The sequence below is a fragment of the Atractosteus spatula genome, chromosome 26, assembly GCF_055471065.1.
Source record: "Atractosteus spatula isolate fAtrSpa1 chromosome 26, fAtrSpa1.hap1, whole genome shotgun sequence".
In the NCBI taxonomy this organism is placed as follows: Eukaryota; Metazoa; Chordata; class Actinopteri; order Semionotiformes; family Lepisosteidae; genus Atractosteus; species Atractosteus spatula.
The window spans coordinates 7,076,151-7,096,702 of NC_142731.1; the positions used below are offsets into that span (position 1 = coordinate 7,076,151).

General features: G+C 46.8%; 1 protein-coding gene across 2 annotated transcripts in view; it reads left to right on the top strand.

Moving 5' to 3' along the window:
• LOC148814739 (vesicle-fusing ATPase) overlaps nt 1–20,552 on the top strand; it is a 50,378-nt gene that overhangs the window by 25,243 nt on the left and 4,583 nt on the right. For both annotated transcript variants that reach the window (XM_088906502.1, XM_088906503.1), the window contains exons 5-20: nt 872–1,038; nt 1,550–1,657; nt 2,080–2,155; nt 3,201–3,356; nt 6,400–6,599; nt 7,641–7,806; nt 8,795–8,869; nt 9,121–9,308; nt 10,971–11,066; nt 11,160–11,316; nt 11,951–12,084; nt 12,376–12,442; nt 14,021–14,100; nt 17,086–17,220; nt 17,631–17,744; nt 20,135–20,190. In XM_088906502.1, coding sequence (XP_088762628.1) covers nt 872–1,038; nt 1,550–1,657; nt 2,080–2,155; nt 3,201–3,356; nt 6,400–6,599; nt 7,641–7,806; nt 8,795–8,869; nt 9,121–9,308; nt 10,971–11,066; nt 11,160–11,316; nt 11,951–12,084; nt 12,376–12,442; nt 14,021–14,100; nt 17,086–17,220; nt 17,631–17,744; nt 20,135–20,190 — 1,975 coding nt within the window. The remainder of the gene's footprint in view (nt 1–871; nt 1,039–1,549; nt 1,658–2,079; nt 2,156–3,200; nt 3,357–6,399; nt 6,600–7,640; nt 7,807–8,794; nt 8,870–9,120; nt 9,309–10,970; nt 11,067–11,159; nt 11,317–11,950; nt 12,085–12,375; nt 12,443–14,020; nt 14,101–17,085; nt 17,221–17,630; nt 17,745–20,134; nt 20,191–20,552) is intronic.

The window sequence follows — 20,552 nt, forward strand, 5'->3', positions numbered from 1 at the left end:
CACCCGGACAGCGATCGGGAGCTGTCTAGGCCGCACTGTCACTGCTCCTACAGCAGCAATAAAACACTGAAATGAAGAAGAGAAGCTGACAAGGTGACAAGAGCTGCCTCACCGCGAGACATGACAAGAGTCGCACCAGCAGTGAATTGTATTTTAGCGCCTCTGCCTCCTGTTTCTGCAAAGTTGTGGAGAGGAGGCAATGAGGTTGCAGTTCAGCTGTGAGCCTAGAGTGAAATTGTGGTCCATGTGCTCCATCGGAGGGCTGCCCAGGGCCACTGAAAGGGGATGTGTGAAGCAGGAGTTAAATAACTCTCATCTGTTTTCTCTGTGGTAGTGCAGGTATATGGAAAAGCACAGTGTTCTTTTATCCACTCTCGTGTCGGTATAGGGTTCGAATTCTTCAATGCTGCATTCTTAAAACAAGAAGCCTGGTCAAGGGGCCCATGTGTGTTGGACACTACACTGAGCGTACATGTGACGTATAGATTAGACTGGTATAAGCAGAAGTCATCAGTCAATGCAATCATTTAACCTTATGCAACATATAAAATGAAAATTATTGTGATTTTAGCAATAAAGACTTCGGTCAGGGGATCTAAAAGCATGGTCCTTGGTAGCTGAAGTGAAGGCAGTGCAGTACAAGGCACCAGAATTCCAAGTGTAAGACGCACAATCCAAAAGCAGAATCGGAACAGCTGGATTCAGGTGTGACTCTGGGAGGGGGAGGGAGGTGGTGCAGCATTCCAGGTATTTCTGGGCATCTGGTTCCACCATTTACATCATTAACCCTGACTGGAATAGCATGTTCTATGTAGTCTCTCTGCTGCGGTATAGTAATCCCCCTCGCCTGGCCGTGTTCGTTTTCCTACAGTGCTCTCCTACACCTTTGACAAGTCAAAGCAGTGCATTGGCACCATGACCATCGAGATAGACTTCTTGCAGAAGAAGAACGTTGACAACAGCCCCTATGATTCGGACAAGATGGCCGGGGAGTTCATCCAGCAGTTCAACAACCAGGCCTTCACCGTGGGACAGCAGGTATTGGCGAGACAGTCCTCAGTAATGCCCGGTAGAAGATACCCATCAGAGCTGAGAGGGGGCAGTCGGGTAGCGTGTGCTGGTGCACACTGTGGGCAATGAAAAAGGGTCCTTGTGGACCAGTAAGTAAAGACTAGATCTTAGTGCTGAGAAATGCAAACCATATGGGCAGCAGGTGTTGTCATTACAGTGTGTTGTGAGTCACTGGTGCTGTTTAATTAGGACCTGTACTTAATATTCTTCAGTGCTTATTGTGTGTAGGATTTTCATAAACATGGGTGAAATTCATGTGCACCAGTGGTTCAGAACTGTGAATTGTGAATAAGTCAGTTCTAATGATGCCGTTTTGTTGTAAAGCTGCATTTGTTGCAAGCGGTCAGTGCTGTGCAGCTGGAAATGATCAGTCACGCTGAGCCACGGCGCTGAACAAATACGCCTGCCCTGTGAGGTGCTGCAGTAATGTCCTTTCTGGTCTCCGTCTCCTGATCACTGTGGTTGTTTCCCCCTGCAGCTGGTGTTCAGCTTCTGTGACAAGCTGTTCGGCCTGCTGGTGAAGGACATCGAAGCCATGGACCCCAGCATCCTCAAGGGGGAGCCAGCGTCAGGGAAGAAGCACAAGGTACGCCAAGAGTCCCAGGCAGGGGCTGCGTCAGTAGGCTCTGACTGTAATTTTATTCCAGTGGTGCTTTGTACGTTTATACTGAGTAGCAGGTGCAGTGGTTGGGGGTGCTTTGCACAAGCATCAAGTACAAATCTGTCATGCCAGATATTTGTGATCTAAAGGTTAGTCCCCATGTTCTTAATATTTATTAAGAATTAAATCTGTATTTTAGTTGTACTCTTTTTTGTATTTATGTTACAATCATCCAACGTTGTTCTCTCATGTCTCTCTGTTGGACACCGCTTTAAAATTAAAAATAAATGATTTAACTCCTATGAGACAAGGATCCAGGTCTAAAATCCCACATCCTTGGCGTCTCCCCCAGTCCTCTCTGTCCAAAAGGTGCAGTCTGTTGCAATCTTTGTTCTTGGTCCCTGCAGATTGAGATTGGTCTGGTGATTGGAAACAGCCAGGTGATTTTTGAGAAAGCGGAGAGCTCTTCCCTCACTCTTGTGGGTAAGTCCCATCGCCCTTAGTCTCTCAGCTAGCTCTGGTCCTTCTCCTACACACACACACCGCACATGACTTAACACAGGGGGCACCACATCAGAGTTAAGGAGCAAAGGTATAAATAACTACAGTAATGCTGTTAAAATTGATTTCAGATTATTGGAACCACCAGAGTTAATACATCTTTGTAGCTTGAAAATGTGCAGTTATAAATACAAAACTATCTAAATCTTACTTTTGACTTTTAATTTGGACTTTTATGTGTACGTTTGAGAATCATTATTTTTTGTAGTTGCAGTATGGACAGATCCACCAGGTGGCAGCAGACACCAATCTTATTTCCAGTTTGCTAGGTGTGAATGCTTTGCAGCATATGATTGCTGAGGTGTGGTTACAACACCTTGGCATCAAACACATCCAGATGTTGTTTTTATTTAAAAAGCTAATCCAATAAAATTAAATAGAAAATAAAATAGAAATTGCAAGTGGAAAATATGAATTTTAAATATATGTAACTTTATGTTTCTAGAAATGAGAGGAATAATTCAACACATTTGGTTTAAGTTCACACAGTATTGGGTGCTTTGTGCCATGTCTTTTTACTACACCCTTTCTTTTCCGAAAAAAGCTCACTGGCTGAGTCCTGTTAGTCACCTGCTGACTGTGACCGGGATTTCCCAACAAGCATTGCACAGCTGAGCAAAGCCAACTTTGCTGCAAAACTGCAACTCCTGCCTCTTCCCAGGCAACTGCAGGCTTCCAGTGAAGCCAGTGAGGGAAGAACCGCCCCTCGGATTGGCGTTAGCTCCCCTGTCAGTCACTGTGGAGCTCATAGATGTCACCAGGCTAATGGCTCTGTGGGCGCGATTTCTTCCGAGCGGTATGAGCTGCCACTCTAAAGCTGAGCCCCATGCATTTTGCAATTCCAAACTGGGTTAGCATCACGATAATAGGTGTTTACAGTTTTTAAACAAAAGGGCTGGAAGATGAGCACGATGTGATGAAGGGGTGAAGAAACAATGCTCTGTGTGCTCTCTTCCCTTCCTCCAAGGCAAGGCCAAAACCAAGCAGGGCCGTCAGTCCATCATTAACCCTGACTGGAACTTCGAGCGCATGGGGATCGGTGGCCTGGACAAGGAGTTCTCCGACATCTTCAGGAGAGCCTTCGCCTCCAGGGTCTTCCCCACCGAGATCGTGGAGCAGATGGGTGAGTACTCCTCCGGGGAGCCTTTCCTTCTGTGACTTCAGTCTTACTCTGCGAGCCCTTGTGAAGCCTCGTGCGCAAAATCTCGATGCTGGCCCCAGTGTCAGGTGTCGCACGGCAGAAGCAAGACGTTTTCTCGAGCGTTTGCAAATGCATGGCAGTGCTCAGGGGAGTGCTGTCAAAGCAAGGTGGTAAAAGTGTAGGAAGAAAGCAGCTCTCTTGCTGAATATACTTCTGTAAGGGCTTATCCCACGTGCAGCCCACCTCACTGCCTTATGCCTTCAGGACCTGCTCAGGTCGTAGGAATGTATGCAGGAATGTTTTGTGGAATTTGCTTTTTCTGCCTTGAACAACACATGGAAGATGTTCAGTTTCTCGGTGACTGAAAACAGATTGATTTCGCTGCTTCCACCATATATCAGAAAAGAGGGAAATTGAGCTTTCCCTCTTAATGTACAAGCAAACAACAGAACGGCCTGTGTGAAGCATTTTTGCTGACATGAATTCATGATTTGTCGGGGGGATAGTGGGAATTTAGTTAGAGGAAGATCGCAAAGACAAACATGAACAACGTGAATGTGCTGCTTCCTTGCTGTTCCAGAGTTTGCAAAACTGAAGGAGAGAAATTGCATGCTACAGTTAAAGTAAAATTAGGTTTACTGTATGTGTTGAATGAATCAAGTCTCTCAAAAGCACTGAATGCCACTGAACAATAAGGGAAAAGTGTAAAAGAGACAGGCAAAAATGAAAGCAATTTCTAAAAAGTAATCAAAGCAGTTATACAGCCCTGAAAACATAATATACAAAAATGCTGATGTCTCAGTAAATGCAGTAGCTTATTATAGCCAGTGCTAACTAATAGTGAGAATCCTTCATGCTATTCTGAAAACCAAGTTGTAAAAATGTGTTTTCATTTTCACTTTAAAAATGGCTGCAAAGGTGGCCTCCCTGGAGATAGGCTCATAGTTAAAGGTTTTAAGACAAATACCCTGCCACCACAGATATTATATTGTTGAACAGAAAAAGACTGGTTTATTCCTCCTAGTTGGCAAGGAAGGTTTTAGTGCAACTGGATTTGGTTTCTTCAAATCGCTCTGTCCTTGTACAGCATTGGCATGAGCCTCTGGCTTGATAGCTCTGCAAAGGAGACGCTTTGGCCAGTTGTTTGATCCAGCTTCAGCAGCCTGGCTCTGAAATAAACAGCCCATTGCAGCGTTAGCGATCAGCGTGCCGCAGGATCCACACATGGTTAAGATGACCTTTTAGAAATGGGGCTTTAGCCAGCATTCGACTGGGAGACCCGACAGCTGGCTGTTGTTGTGTGATCAGCTTTCCTGATAGATAAAGGTGAGAGCGTTCTTGCAAAGTGCACAGACCGCAGGTGTGGAGAGGCAGGTGTCTGCGGACGTCACAGGAGTGAGCGGACAGTAATGTCTGTTCCGATGGAGGCCTTCGTAGCCCCACTGTACCTGAACTTTTTCTCATAAGATAATGAAACATCAGTGTTGGTCTGGGCCTGATCCGTATTTTTTTTCCCAGAAATCAGAATGATTCTTGTTATTTCCTAGGTTTAGGAAATTAAATTAGCCCTTGAATTGAGTTGTTGTACAGTTCTAAGACAATATGTCTTCACTTTATTATTATTATTCACTTGCATTAGCCCCCTCTGATAATTAATTAGCTTTTGACAGCAAGTCTGAGGTCTCATTTATGAATCAGACTAATGCTGAAAAGGGACTTTTCGTGTAAGGGAGGGAGGCTTAAACTGTATTTTTTCTACAATTTTTTATGACTCCTGGGATTCTCACCTGTCCAGGAGATGCAGATCGAGAAGCACGAATGGTGTTTGAAGTTCATGCTTGTGTCAGTTCTGTATAAGAAAATGAAGCCTTCGGGGATGTTTTCAGGCATGGCAAAGCTGAACAAAGAGTGAGCTTCTGCCTGCTGTATCTGTCTCTTCTGCTAAATAAGGTGGACAGTGCATGCATTATGTATACAAGTGGAGTATTTTACAAAAGTGCATATTAGTCCTCTGCCAATGTCTCACAAGAAATTCGTATAGTTGGCTGACAGGTTAAATCGCAGCTGAAAAACAGTTGTTTTCATCCTTTCTCTCCTGTGGGTTATTTTCAGACGTTTCAGCCTAGAATAAACTTGTATTTAAAACTCGACTCCATAATGTTGTACTATTTAGTCAAATGATCAACGTTTGTGCATTGTGGCATATATATCAAGTAAAGCATCCCTAACAAAACAATTCAAATAAAATAGAAAGTATAAAAATGCACAAAAACATAAAAATAACAGGTGAAAGTTACGATTAAGAAAAAAATAACAGCAGATTGTTAAAATTAAATAAACGTCTACACTCTCCAGCGATGGCGGTTTCCATGCATTAGGGTGTGCAAAGTTAACAACAGCTGTGCAAGCAAAAAAACCCAGCCGCAGTCTTTTAACCAACCATCAGCCCTGGACATTCACATTGATATTGGTCTATAACATCCTGGTAACCTTGTTTATCTTGGGGGTTTAACCCCTTGTTCAAAGGACAGATCTTTAATGGTGTGTCTGTCTTCTTTTGACTGTCCAAATGTGTTAATACATTACATTAACAGAATAGTAAATTCCTGTGAAGAAGATGCCTGCCACTTTTTTATTATAAGATTAATTAAATATTGAGTGGGTCCATCACTTACATTTTCATCTCTCTGTAGATTTTCTAGGCAGCCTCCAGCAAAACTATCTTTTTTTTATCTTAAATGGCCCTAGAAGACTGGCAGTGCTCAGTGTTCTTTTCAGTGTGAGCTTTATGATTGAAATACTGGCTGCTGCCAATGAACAGTCCAAGCAACACCCCACTGTAGATGCCCTTCAAAGTGAGGTGAAATGGAAGGGTTATGAGGTGCACCCCTTAATGCTGCTCCCTAGAGGCAGGGACACCCCTGGCACATGGCGGATAGGCAGTGTTCCAGCTGTGCAGGGTGGGAGGGAAGAAACGGAGACCTGGCAGTGTCAGTGAGCGCTGGGGTCCTCTCTCTCTCTCCAGGCTGTAAGCACGTGAAAGGCATCCTGCTGTACGGACCCCCAGGCTGTGGTAAGACCCTGATGGCCCGACAGATCGGGAAGATGCTGAACGCCCGGGAGCCGAAAGTGGTCAACGGCCCCGAGATCCTGAACAAATACGTGGGCGAGTCCGAGGCCAACATCCGCAAGCTCTTTGCCGACGCGGAGGAGGAGCAGAAGAGGGTGAGAGATCCGAGGGCTCCATCTTTGCTTGGCAGTGTGGTTGGCGATTGCAACAGGAAGGACATCATAATAACAAACATGGAAGTGGTTTATGAGTGTTGTTTTCCTTTCCCTTCCTAGAGCTGGAGAAATCTGTCTTAGCTTTGGTTGTTGGGAAGAAAGGGGTTAAATTTCTTGTCATTGTGCACTCCGGAGGAGTTCCTCCACAGCGCGGGTTCCCACAGCAGAGATTTCCTGAGTGTTGCAGTGTGGCCTGGTCTCCGCAGTCGTGTTGGGCTTCTTGCGTGTCCAACCTGCAGACCGAGAGAGTGACAGCTTCTCTCCTCAGCTGTAATGAGGAAGGCCTTATCTCCTCACAAGCACACAAAGACAGGGGCGAACTCACCAGCCTGCTGGCTCATCACGTCCCCCCACACCTGCTTAAATGTTACAGCACCGGCTAGCAGGGGCTTGCTGACAGAACCCAGGAGATAGCGAGAAGGTCATGTTTCTGGCAGTCCCCTGAGTGTTGTTATTTGGGGACAGTTTATATAGCTAGCGTGATGGTATCCTAAGAGACAGTTTTGTTGACAGATGTAGGTATGTGGAGTTAGTTTCTCTGCTGTGGTCTGGTTCTGTGTCTGGATTTGCATCTGGTACCTCTTTAGAGCCGTGGATCTCCATGCTTTTTAATAGTCCACCCCCCCCCCCCCCCCCACAATAATTATGTTGCGTATTTAAGATGACAAAAGACTAGTCTTTTCAGGTTTTCAGTGTGTAAAAAATCTTTTCCATCAATGATGCTTCCCTTAAACATTCCTGCCATTTTCAGTCAAAAAATACTTTCCCCATTATTTTAGTTTTTATTGTTTAAAAACATATTTTGCAATTGACTCCTTGGTACTCAATGATAGCTCATTTACACTCCAGAATCCAGCGCCAGTTTGTCTGGTGACTTACTGTAAATTGCACCCAGGCCTCATCTGGCATACAGACTGGCTCCTCTCTTTGTCATCTCACTTTTTTTCTTGCTCTCTGTCTCTTGTGTTCTTCCTTGCTCAGCTGGGTGCCAACAGCGGGCTGCACATCATCATCTTTGACGAGATCGATGCCATCTGCAAGCAGAGGGGCAGCATGGCGGGCAGTACGGGGGTCCACGACACGGTGGTTAACCAGCTGCTGTCCAAGATCGATGGCGTGGAGCAGCTCAACAACATCCTGGTCATAGGTACTGTCAGAGGGGAAGAGGACAGCACAGAGGTCAAAGGCGCTGGGGCAGTGGGGGACAAGAAGGGGTCAGAGGGGGGAGGGGTCACAGGGGTCAGGGGGAGGCAAACGTAAGGCTTCACCAAACATAAGAAAGGGGGCCGAGGTTCAGAAGACGTTGGTGACAGACGTGACTTTGAGGGCTGAGAGTAGTTTTGGAAGAAGAAAGTAGAGAGGGTTTGCCTTAATTTCAAGGTTATCAGGAGATGGGGGAGTGAGCAATTAGCGTCCAGAGTTATGGATGAGTAATGAATGGCGTTTGAGAGTGGGTTACCAGGGAAGGCCGTACAGTTGTTGGCTGACTCAGTGCAGGTGCCCTTCCAGTCCTGCCCTGCTTTGCTCCAGCCAGCTGTTAATTACAGATTCAAAAGTTGACAGTGTGGTTGTGTTAATGTAGCATATTGCCATGCGTGGACCGCATGCTGAGCAGTCATGATCGAGTGTGTAGGCTTCCATTTTGCGAAAGGCAACCTTTCCATTCCAGTGCCATTGCAATGGAACCATCCCAATGTCACAGGCTTGAATAATCTCAGCTTGGTTTCTAATTTGAAAGGACATTATAGCCTTGTGTTCAATCCTGGCATGTAGCAATGATCATTTTATTCTACGTATATGATATTTAGGTGGTCAGTTATCAGCAGTAAGAGGTAAATGGAATTTTGCTGACACTGTTCTGACACTGTTCTGCATTCATGAGAGCATATACTTTTGTAATTTGTAATTTTGGTCAGATTTCCTTGTACTGATGAGCAAGACACCTGTTCCGCATTATTGTTTGATTGGGCTAGTTAATGCAGTGATGTGCAAAGAGTACCGCGTACAGCAGGTCTACTGTATATACATATTTATTTCCAGAGGGAGCTTCTCATGCGTAATACTGCAGTCTACGCTGCTGTGCAATGCATACTATGTGCGTGTGTTTCAGAGCTCTTTCTGTCTCTGTCCTGCAGGAATGACCAACAGACCTGACCTGATCGACGAGGCTCTGCTGCGACCTGGCAGGCTGGAGGTGAAAATGGAAATCGGTAAGAGTCTGGGGGAAACCTAAACCCACCCTCATACAGGTGTTTCAGCATTTCTTTCTTCATGTCTCTTGCACCTCCTTCCCTCTCTCTCCTTCTGCCCTTCACTGAAACCCTCCTCCTGCGTATCATCGCTCTCACTCCTTCTCTGTCTTCGCTCCCGTCTTCCCCTCTTTTCTCTTTCTCATTCCCTCTTGTCCCCAGGCTTCGCCTTCATTTCTTTCACCTCATCCCCTCTCTGTCCCTCCCACCAGGGCTGCCGGACGAGAAGGGCCGATTGCAGATCCTGAACATCCACACGGCCAAAATGAGGGAGTTCCACCTGCTGGCGCCGGACGTCGACGTCCAGGAGCTGGCTGTGGAGACGAAGAACTACAGCGGTGCTGAGCTGGAGGGGCTGGTGAGGGCTGCCCAGTCCACTGCCATGAACCGGCACATCAAGGTCAGCACCGTCTTCCCAGACCTGCAGTCTAATAAAATAAAACCCGAGGAGCACAACCAATGTTGCATCACTGCACTACAGCCATGCAAAGGCACCATGTAATTATGTTAATAATATTAAGAAGCTACTTATCACATCTGATGTATTCTCTTGCCATTTCTAATCTCACCCAGCCATCATTTGAAGAATAACACATTGTCGTCCTCAACAACTTGGATGACCCTTTGTGTCCAGAGGGGACTCTTATTTTTAGTCCTTGAAGCATCAAAATATGCATCTTTCAGTAGTCTTCCCTTAGGATGTATTTAGACATGACAATATCTCTGAAAATTTTGAATAATTGAATAAAATCCCTAATATCTCATTCAAATCCTCCATCCTTGAGACATATCCTTGGAAAAGTGTTACTGCGCCACAAGCACTGTGAAACTCGGTTCCAATGCAGTAGAGGTGCTGACTGTGAATGTGCTAAGCGCAAGTGAAGGAACACAGTTTCATGCTTAGCCACTGTGCTGTATCAGTGCCTTGTAGTGCTGAGAGTCAGGCATGGCACTGCAATAAAAGCTTAAGGCACAGAAGTTTAGGAGGGCTGACATGTGTCAGTTTTGTCCATTCAGAAGCATGGGAGCTGGTTAATATCCCTGAAATGCTGCGTATTAGCTGGAGCCACTGCTTTGCCCCTCTGCCAGTCAGTCTGCCTGTGTCCCCGTCAGTCACCCACCCCTGCACCAGGCTCCCCTAGGGCAGACTGCCAGGATGAGATCTGCACGCACCCCGTCCCCTCCCCCTCTCCCCCACGGTCACTCGATCCAGTTGGCTGCTGCCTGTAATCCGATGCCTCCCCATCTCTTATCCCACGAGGAATTCCAGCCTTGACTCCAGAGTGTCCGCTTGGAATGAAGGAGAAATTGGTCGTAAAACTGGAGCAGAATGATTCCTGCACTGCTGTCACTGTCTGGCTCTGTCACGCCATTGCCCTGCGGGTCAAGCAGTTTTCTCTTGCATGGGTTTATTTCTGCGTACACAACAACACGCTCACGTGTGTTAGCCCAGGAACTGTCTCCGTGTGGAGTGGCTGACCGCAGGCATATAACCAGAAAACACTTGCTTCTGTCTCAGTCTCTTGCTGTCTTTGATATTTGATAGTGTTGAAGTGCACGGGTCTGTGCTCATACAGGTGGAATGACTGCAGCCTCCGCACTGCCTGATTTTACTGGCTTGTGAGGGTCCCGATCCCGGCTCAGACTTTTAAACCTGTCGTTCTTCACTTTTCCCACCATTGCTTCTACTCCCAGTGAATTCATAACATCAGTCGGGCATCAGTACCTTATTGCTAACATTGTTGCAGTGTGACAACAAATATTGTTCAGTGAGTGATACAGCTTATACTGTACACGTACGTTTTCCATTGCAATTTAAAGGCCCAGCGGTGCATCTTGTATTTCTGATATGAAGCAGAACAAAGCTAAGTGTTGACAGCGCAGAAAATACAAAAGTATTTAGTATCCAATTACCTTTCCACCTGGCTGTGAGCCAGCAGTTGGAGACCCTATAGAATGGAAGGAATCATAGGACAACTGTAAAAAGCAGCAAAGAACTAAGTAGGGATTCTCAGTCAGTTACGGTTCAGGGCTCAGCTGTCCTGTTCTCTCACCCCAATAGGCTACTAACAAGGTGGAGGTGGACATGGAGAAGGCCGAGAAGCTGCAGGTGAAGCGCAGTGATTTCCTTGCCTCCCTGGACAATGACATCAAGCCTGTGAGTTAAACATCTGCCACAGTCCGCCACATTGTTGCTACCAGCCAACAGGTAAGAGGGTGGTCTGACCCCCCTTGCTCCGTGTTTCCGCAGGCCTTTGGCACGAACCAGGAGGACTACGCCAGCTACATCATGAACGGCATCATCAAGTGGGGCGACCCAGTGACCCGGATAATGGATGATGGAGAGCTGCTGGTCCAGCAGACCAAGAACAGTGACCGCACTCCCCTGGTCAGCGTGCTGCTGGAGGGTGAGTGACCACCTTCGGCTTTTGACCTCCGACCCCCCCCTCCCCAGTGCTCTCACTCCCACACACGTCAATGACAAAGTGTCACCCCAATTCTCGGCCCCTTTGAATCTTCTGTCTCCAAAAGTCTGCTCACCACTGCCATTCAAGAGCCAGGTAAAAATTAAGGTTGAGAGCACTGGATCTAGAGTTAGTTCTCTCGGTTTCCTGGCAGTCAGCTACTCCTACGAGTGCTTTGGACACCCGGGGCCTTGACCTAATGTCAAAGCAGCAGGTCTTTTCCAGTCAGCACCACCGCTGACTGACCGCTTGCTGAGTGTCAAGAGACAAATGGCGGTGCGTGTCAGAAGTGCAGCGCGAAGCGCCTTGTCCTCTTCAGAGCAGTACAGGAGTTGCATTCCCAAAGCCCACTTAATGTAAGCTGGCATTTTCCCAATAAATGAGTATACACTTAATTGGTGATTGCAGTATTATTTTAATTTAAAAAAATCGATCCAGTCAGACTTACAAACAGGCTTTATCCTGCCGTGTGTTGTTTTATTTTTCACCTTTTTTATAAAGTTGTTCCAGGCTTTTCTTCAGGTGCGTGTGGTTGACTGATCCCTTAACGTGCTGATTGTCTTCCTGCCTCACCCAGGACCGCCCCACAGTGGCAAGACGGCCTTGGCCGCCAAGATCGCCGAGGAGTCCCAGTTCCCCTTCATCAAGATTTGCTCCCCAGACAAGATGATTGGCTTCTCAGAGATCGCCAAGTGTCAGGCCATCAAGAAGGTTGGCAGAACCTTTCCACTTGCATTGTAGCCCTTGGTTTCTATGTTAATTTTTACATTACTGCAACCATATCCCACATTACAGGAAAACTTCAGCTCGGTTTTTTGTTCTGCCAGGGTTGCACGTGTTTGAAAGGCACTGAGCCGTGTCCTTTCATCAGTTCTTCATGCACACTTACATCGGACAGGCTGTAGGATGTGCAGTACCAGCTCTGAACATTTGCAGCGCCAGCTGCTGTTTCTCCAACTGTGCCTTTTTAAATAATGCAGCGCATTGCTCTCTTTAATTTAGGTGTTTGATGATGCCTATAAGTCCCAGCTCAGCTGTGTGGTGGTGGATGATATTGAGCGTCTGCTAGGTGAGTTCTTGCCTTTGAAATCCCCCTGTTCATTTCTTGCAGTTCTGTGAAATATTTTGATCTGTGTGTTCATTTTAAGTGTGATTTATCCAAAGAAATTTGGTGTGCAGCCTCTGGGGGCACGAAGTGCTGCTGCTGAATAGGAGTCTTGTCTGGTAGTTTTATTTATTAGGAAAAAATGACACTCACATGGCAAGAAAAATCCGTAAGAACAAGAATGGTTCCAAACAAGAGGAGGCCATTTGGCCCATCTGGTCCATCGGTATTCAACAGCATTGCAAATCTCTCACGTGGTGGACTGGGTTTTTAACTAGGTTTAATGTTAAGGGTATCAGTGTAGCTTCCTCTGAGCCTTAGTCCACATCCATAGGCCACCAGCACCTCTGGATGTCAGAGGGCTTCTAAAGAGAAGATCCAAAGCATTGATAAACCTTGGAAGAGAATCTTCTTTCCTTCCATTCTGGAAAATGGCGTTCTCTTTAACCTTGCTAGTTGGAGTGAGGAACTTTGTAGAACAGTTTGCTTTGTGATCTTCTTGTTCTATGGATGGACAGAGAACATGTTTTCAGGAGGAACTGGTCCTGCATCTTTTTAAGGAGCAGTTAAGGAAATGCATCTGTGACCTTATGTTAATGGGGCTCATTTGGGCTTTGAGCTCTTGACGTCAATAGCCCAGAAAGGCACCAGGAAACAATTGAAGGAGCTTTCTTGGCCTTTGTTAAGAAGTTCTTCAAGGACTTCCCAGCCCCAGATCGTACACCGTCTCCTCAGACACCGCTGAATTCCACTACTCTAAAAAGACCAGCCTCCCATCGTAGGAAAATCTCAAAATCTGTACAGTCCTGTGGTGTTGTGTCACCAAAAACAGGTTCAGATAATGTCGTGATAATGCGCTGTAAGAGTGAAGTCCGGGCTTGCCCCTGCAGGTTTTTCAGCTCTCTCCCTCTCACCAGGCCTCCACATACAGGCACATACAGTACAGAGGCACATGAGCCCTGACCTGAAGTTCTGCCTTCAGCCAGTTGGCACGTTGCCCTTCGGGGAGCGGAGGCGCCAGGATCGTGAGCTCACTAATTATCCACAGGCATGACACACACACACACACACACCCCCGAACCTCCGTTCACTGTATAACGGGACTGGAGACAGGGAGCACCAGAACGAAATCCCTTACCTCATCAGAACTATAGACGTTCCAGCTTTAACTGCCGCAGCAGCGCCCTAATGAATGGACTGTCAGGCTTTAGGCTTTAGATCTGAAGATGCCATGACTTGTTGGATAGCTACCAGCTCTAATAAACGCGTGATAAACAGGCTTGGCTGTGATTTATGTCAACCACAGACATGCAGACTCCTCTTGTAATTCCAAACCCCCCTGGTAGGACGAGAAGAGGAACTCAGGTGTCTGACATTAAAAGTCTACCTGTTGTTGTTAATATCCATCAGTTCACAGAAAGTGAGAAGTTTCTCCATGCAGCCTCTGCAGGAAACTGATGTCTCTATATCAGTCCTGCAGTGCTTACTCTTCCCCAAGCTTGCATTAATCGTTTACGTGCTGTATCATGTTTCTGTTCACAGACTATGTTCCTATTGGGCCACGCTTTTCCAACCTGGTCCTGCAAGCACTGCTGGTGTTGCTGAAGAAGGCTCCTCCTCACGTGAGTCCAGGAATTCTTGCCGAATCATTCTCAGCGGGCTGTAGAAGGCTTTTCTCATTTATTGCCCAGTGCAGCTGGAACCAGTGCACATCTGTATGCGTGTGTGGGGATGATTCCTGTAGCCAGTGTGTGAGGTTTCAAGTGACAGATAGGTGGCAGCAGTTCTTGCCTGAGCCTAATGATTTCTTCCCGAATCACAGTGGGCAAGACAAATTATTAGTACCCGCACTAGGGAAAAACTGCAGTATGGACTAAATGTAGCATTTCCTTCCTTTTACAGGTAAAGAGACAAAATGTCCTTCAGAGCAGTACCTGAAATGAGACAGAAATCTATACCTGTGAATCTAAGTGTTTTACAATTGTGCACACTATGTTGTTATTATGCGTTAAGTTTTACTTCTTGCAAAAAAGGGAATTATTTTCCATTCTGTTAGAAAGCTAACTATATTGTTACCAGTACCCATGTGGCACAAACAAGCGCACACATGCTGAGGCTGACCAGTCCTGTAACACAAGATGTCACATGCTTCGCATTTCCATTTTTATTACACTATTAAACATGTCATTTCATTTGAATTTAATTATCAGAAGACCTGAGTAATCTAAAGGTGTTCATTTGCAATTGCAAGCAGTTTCATAATTAGACTTGGTAATTCAGCTGACATTTAAACTCCATAATCCAGAGTATTTTGTTCAATTAACAGTACTAGCTTCTCGTCTCTTACAAAGGCATGATCTAATCTCTTTTTATATGAGGAATTAATCAAATAGGAATCAATTTGTCAAAGAAAACAGCGAGAAAGCCCCTAGTCCCCCAACACTCTCCCACCCCCTTCGCCGAGACCTTTATAGGCCTCACGCTTCCAGGCCGTGAAGGGGTTAACTGTAAGCTCCCAGTGTTTTTCCGGGCCTGTGTACGGAGAGAGGGGTTTTGTGCCCTGAATTGAAGCGGAGGTATTTCTGCGGAGCGAAGGGGATTGAAAAGCAGGCCTCACAGCGGGGCGCCGTTGAGAGGAGAAAGAGCCCTGTGAGAGAGCCGGGCCCTGCCAGCCTGGCTGTCTGTGTGGCACCTCATCTGCATGCAAGCTCACACCCAGCGCCACGGGGGCTGAGCTGGGGGGGGGGGATAGAAATAATGTCCCAGGTCCTGGAAAGTAGGACCCCAGAGCTGAGAAACAGGAGTTTCCTGGTAGCTAATGCTTCAGGATCTCCTGGATGGCTTGGCAACACATCTGTTCTGCAATACAAGCGCAGCAGTTGCTGATATACTGTATCCCTAAACTAAAGTGTGAAACTGGAGAGCGCAAAGGTAGCGGATATTGCTAATGAACTCCCGAAGAACAGTCGGAATCACTGAAGGAGCCGAGCTCAGATGTGCTTGTTTATGTATCGTTCCTTTGTTTTGGCTGCAGTGGACTTTTATTTCCTGACAGAGAGTGCGCACGCTCTTGCTGTGCTCTGAAATCCGTTCGTGTTACCATCCATGCTCTTGAGGGCTGAGAGAGTTTAGTTTGACGTTCTGGGGCAGTGCAATTTTCCTACAGGTTTTTGGCCGTTGTGAAAGATTAAACCCAGGGCAGGTGATGTTGATTGCTTCTCTTTTCGGGATGTTTTTGGGCTTTTAAGCATTCACTCAATGAGGCACAATACTCACCAACCCAGTGCTCATGGCTATTTTTTTTGCAGTGCTGTCATTTACTTCACCGCTCCGAAAACCTGTCCCGTTGGGGGGGAGTGGAGAGAGTTAAAACCATTATGCTGTCATCACGAAGTAAAACAGCCAATGTGTCTAACCTGGTGTTAGGAGAGATTAAAATATAATTGGAGTTTCACAAAATCTCTCTTGCATGTACACAGGATGTTAAACAGGCTTGTGCATGCTAGGCTGCCACAGATCTAGTACACCATGTAGAAGCAGGGTGTATAGGCAGAGACATAGCACTGGAGTTGTATATTTGGCAGGGCAGGTGTGGAGCAGCATACTGCGTAGTGCACACTTCCAAAAGAGTCGCTGTGTATTAACATTCTGGGAAGTTGTACAAACCACATAAGCATGCTATGCAGTTAATCAGTTTAAATGCTGGAATATAAGTTGTTTGACACAAACTTGTCTCTTGACAGTGTATTAGGCTGTGTCCTGGTTGGACTTGCACAGAGCTCCTCATGACACAACTTGTACTCACACCCCCACCTTCTTTGGTCCCCTGGTTGTGTCTGGTTAACAGTTGTACAAAAACAGATAATGTTTTTGTGTTGATCTCCTTTCTATTATTATACTCAGTGATGCCTGGGAGATAATTATTTTCCTGGCGTGTGTGCTGAGAGGGGAAGCACCACTCCCAGCCTCTCGGAAAATAAACAGCACCTGGTTAACCCTTTTCTCTCTGGGGAGCTGTCACTCATCTGTGTTGCTCCAGTGCTGTGCTCAAACTGAACAGGGTGACCTGTTCACGGGCAGACAAAAGCTCAGAGAGGCTAGGATGATGGATTAGTTAGCAACAGATGCACAGAATTGATACAGCACATTATAGAATCATCTTTTGGCTTGATACTTTTCTTTAAATGTCTTACCAGGTTTCTGCCATATTTTAATGGCAGATCCCCAAACACTCCAACTCCTACTGTATGCAAGACACTGCATAATGAACAGGACCAAGCTACCAGATGGTGCTGTTTTTGTGTTGTTTGTTCTGTTTTCTGCATGGTGTTGTATCACCAATATAAGACCTGTATCTCAAGGCAGCTATTGAAAATGTCACATTTTTCATGGTTTATAAAATGTTTGTGTCTTACATGAATGTGACAAGTAATTGGTTCACCTAGTTAACCCTTTTAAGGCATCTTAAATAATTAATAACGAAGACACAAAGTGCAGTGATGAGGCCATGATTTCCTGCTGCTGCGCTACATTATGGATAGTTTGTTGCGGTCTGTTGGAGGTCTGCCCCCATGTGACCGGGTGTGCTGTCTCTCTCCCTGCATCAGGGCCGCAAGCTACTGATCATCGGCACAACTAGCCGCAAGGATGTCCTGCAGGAGATGGAGATGCTGGACGCCTTCAGCACCACCATCCACATCCCCAACATCTCGTCTGGGGAGTATCTCATCGAGGCTCTGGAGGTGAGAGGTCACGAGAGAGAGGGGGAGAGGGGTGGCCAGGAGGGTAAAGAGACCTGGGAAAGGGGGATGTGAAAGGATGAGGAACGAGAGAGACAGAATGAGAGAGTGAAGGAGAGGTGTTGGAGGTGAAAGCAGTTAGAAAAGGGGGGGAGGAGATTTCGGGTGTCATGAATGTGTCCCCCAGAATATAGGACAGGATAGGTGCTTTAAGAACGAAAAGGGCAAGAAGAGACAAGATGGAAAAAGGAGAGAAGAGCAGGAGAGAAATTTGCAGTTTGAGGTGCTGCAGAGTGGGTAATCAGAAAAGCTACAAAGAGCAAACTTGTTTCACTAGTGAGGTTGTCAACGTACGCGCAGTGGATACTGGCCTCAACTGGCACTGTGTCTAAAGCGGATCTCTTGTCTCGCAGCTCCTGGGCAACTTCAAGGACAAGGAGCGGGCCACCATCGCCCAGCAGGTGAAGGGCAAGAGGGTATGGATTGGCATCAAGAAACTGCTGATGCTTATCGAGATGTCTCTGCAGGTAAGGGGCTCCCATTGAGAAATACAGGGCGTTTGGCACAATGCGTTTGTTTTAAAGTTCTCTCTGTTCCTTGGCTGGAGTGTTACAGAATCCCAGGTTCCCTTTGCACGTCAGAATGCGCCCTCCTCCACATGATTGGGGCGCAGAAGTTTTTTTTTGTGCAAAAGCAGAAAAGTTGCAATTTTGGAAACGACCTGGCCGTGGGGTTCCGTGGAGCTGCCTGCGCGTCAGAGGCACGGGCGCGACGGTCCTGTCACCTTTGCCGTCTGCCCGTGCCCTGAGCGCTCCGAGGCCCCTGTGCAGCGCTGGCCCCTCTGTGTCGAGCCCAGCTCTGTAATTGCTGTGGTATGTGCTAAAGCCGCGCACCGTGTTTCCCCGGCGGTATGCCTGAGTCTGCTGGGACTTGCACCGCACTGCTGCTCTGCACCGACATGACGGCACACACACACATCCTCCCCCCCGGCAACAGCGCTCACTTTGCACTCCTGTTCATCTTTTCCCCCCTTTTTCTTTTCTCTTTTCTTTTTTTTTCCTGACGTTTTAACTCTTGTAGCCACAGGCAAGCGAAAAGATTACGGCTCGCGTTGTGTTAACTTTTCGTTTTTGGATTTTTTTTGTTGTTGTTGCAAGGACTGACTTTCTGCTGTGACGGCAAATGGCAGCCAAGTTTTATTCCTAACGTAGCAAATAAGAAGCCAGTGTGAGAAGGTTCCAGACATGCAGTGTGACATTGTGGTAGGGAGCTGAAAGTCTTTGGACTGTTTCGTTTGAGATTGAAATATCAGGTCAATAAGAAGTGAATGCTTCAGCATCCATTATAAAGGTGGTGGCCCTAGAGAGATCCAAGAAAGCAATTTTTAACATTTTTATCTTTGTGCGTTTGTTTACTTGGTTAGTTGACTGTTTCTCACACCTGGCAACAGGAACGCTTTGAGCAGTTAGTAGGTCCGCAGTGCTGAGAGCAGGTTCAGCACGTGCAGTCGTGTGCTCTTTGCTCGGGGTGCATCCTGAAGGATTGCCCATCAAGGATAGGCTGGCCCACTCCCCGCCTTGGAGGATCTGTCTCCCAGCTGTCAGGCCAGCAGCTCCCCTGTGTGTCTGGCAGGAGCTGGAGAGCAGGTACGCCATGTGGATTTATGACCGGGCTCTGTCATGTTGTGAGCTGCTCTCCTCTCCAACAACCCCCCTTCCCCACCACCCCCCCCTTAGGCTGTGCTTCAATGCATTAGCCATTGAAGTGCATGATTACCGCACAGCTCTGTCCTGTCTGCACCCTGGAAAACCAGCATTGTGGTCCAGCGTCGGTCTTCTAAGTGCTGAATTGTTTGTTAAACACCGGCCTGGGGCTCTAACTGACCCTGCAGTGGGCCTGAATGCGAGCTTGAACTTGGAGACAGGAAAGGGACTCGCAAAAAGGAAAGGCCGCAAAGCCAAAAAGGGAAACGTTCTCTCCAGGCAGAGACAGTGAAGAACACCTCTAAACCTACAGTTCCCAAGAAAATACTAAAGGTGTTTCAGAAAAGAGGGCAGCACGGTGGCAGCCTTTGCGGCACTGGGGTGCTATCTGTGTGGAGTTTGCATGTTCTCCCCATGTTCGCGTGGGTTTCCTCCCACAGTCCAAAGACATACTGGCAGATTAGTTGGCTTCTGTCTCACTGGCCCTTGTGTGCATGAGTGTGAGTCTGTGTGTGCCCTGTGATGGAATGGTGTCCCATCTTAGACCCCATTGCTCAGGTTAGACTCTGGTTCCCTCCCGCAACCCTGTACTGGATAAAGCAGTTTAGGAAAGGGGTTGGTGGATGGGTATATTTCAGAAAATGTAGGCTTAAAAAAAGAGGAAAACCAAATTAGGCCTAACCGAGAGACTGAGGAGAGTTCAGGCAAATCAATAAGACTCCCATTGCATATCGGTTTGATCCATTTCAGGGCTTAGATGATGCAGGATGTAAGCTTACACCAGATCCTAGATTCTACAAGGCTTTTATTTGCATGGTGTATATTCTCTTAGATTGGGACGTTGAAATATTTCTCTTGTTGAAATATTTTTATTCTTTCTAATTTTTGAAAGATTGTGTCTCAATACAGTACCACAGATACAAAAACACAGTAAAATGAGAAGGAAATATGTGATCTTCCTCAGTGGGTAATGTGAGTGAGCACTACAGTGTGTATTCTGTACAGCGGGGTTTTGTGGAGGTGGGAGAATTCGGTGATATACCGAAGCATCTCACTGTACCTAGGTATCTGGTTCCACCATAGAGGTATGAGAAATGTGACATACATAATGCCTTTCTGGGGTCCTGAAACATGCATGCCCACAACGGGGGTCTGGTGTTTTCCCCGCAGTGTGCTGCTCACGCCTCCCATGCGTCTCTTTGCTTGTCTTCCAGATGGATGCGGAGTACAGGGTCAGCAAGTTCCTGGCTCTGCTGAGAGAGGAAGGAGCGTGAGTATCTGAGCCGTGCTGCCTTCCCACCCCGCCTTCACACCGGTCACAGCAATAGCCCACGCACACACTCACACACCGCCACACTCACACACTCCTCATCCCAGTTACCATGTCGGGGAAATAAAGGAATCTGTAGATGAGATGGGCAGGGCTGCAGTTCTGGTGAATCTCCCAGTGACTGGAATGAATTCCTGTATTCATCAGGGCGAATGCTCACAAGCTGTGTGCCTTGGTCTCATGTTTGGCTGTAATGACCCTCCATGGTATTAGGACCATGCTAGGCTGTACCACAGAGTACTGGGAACGTCAGGTTATCATGCTGGAATCTCCTGAGTCTTGTTTCCTATGAGTATATAATC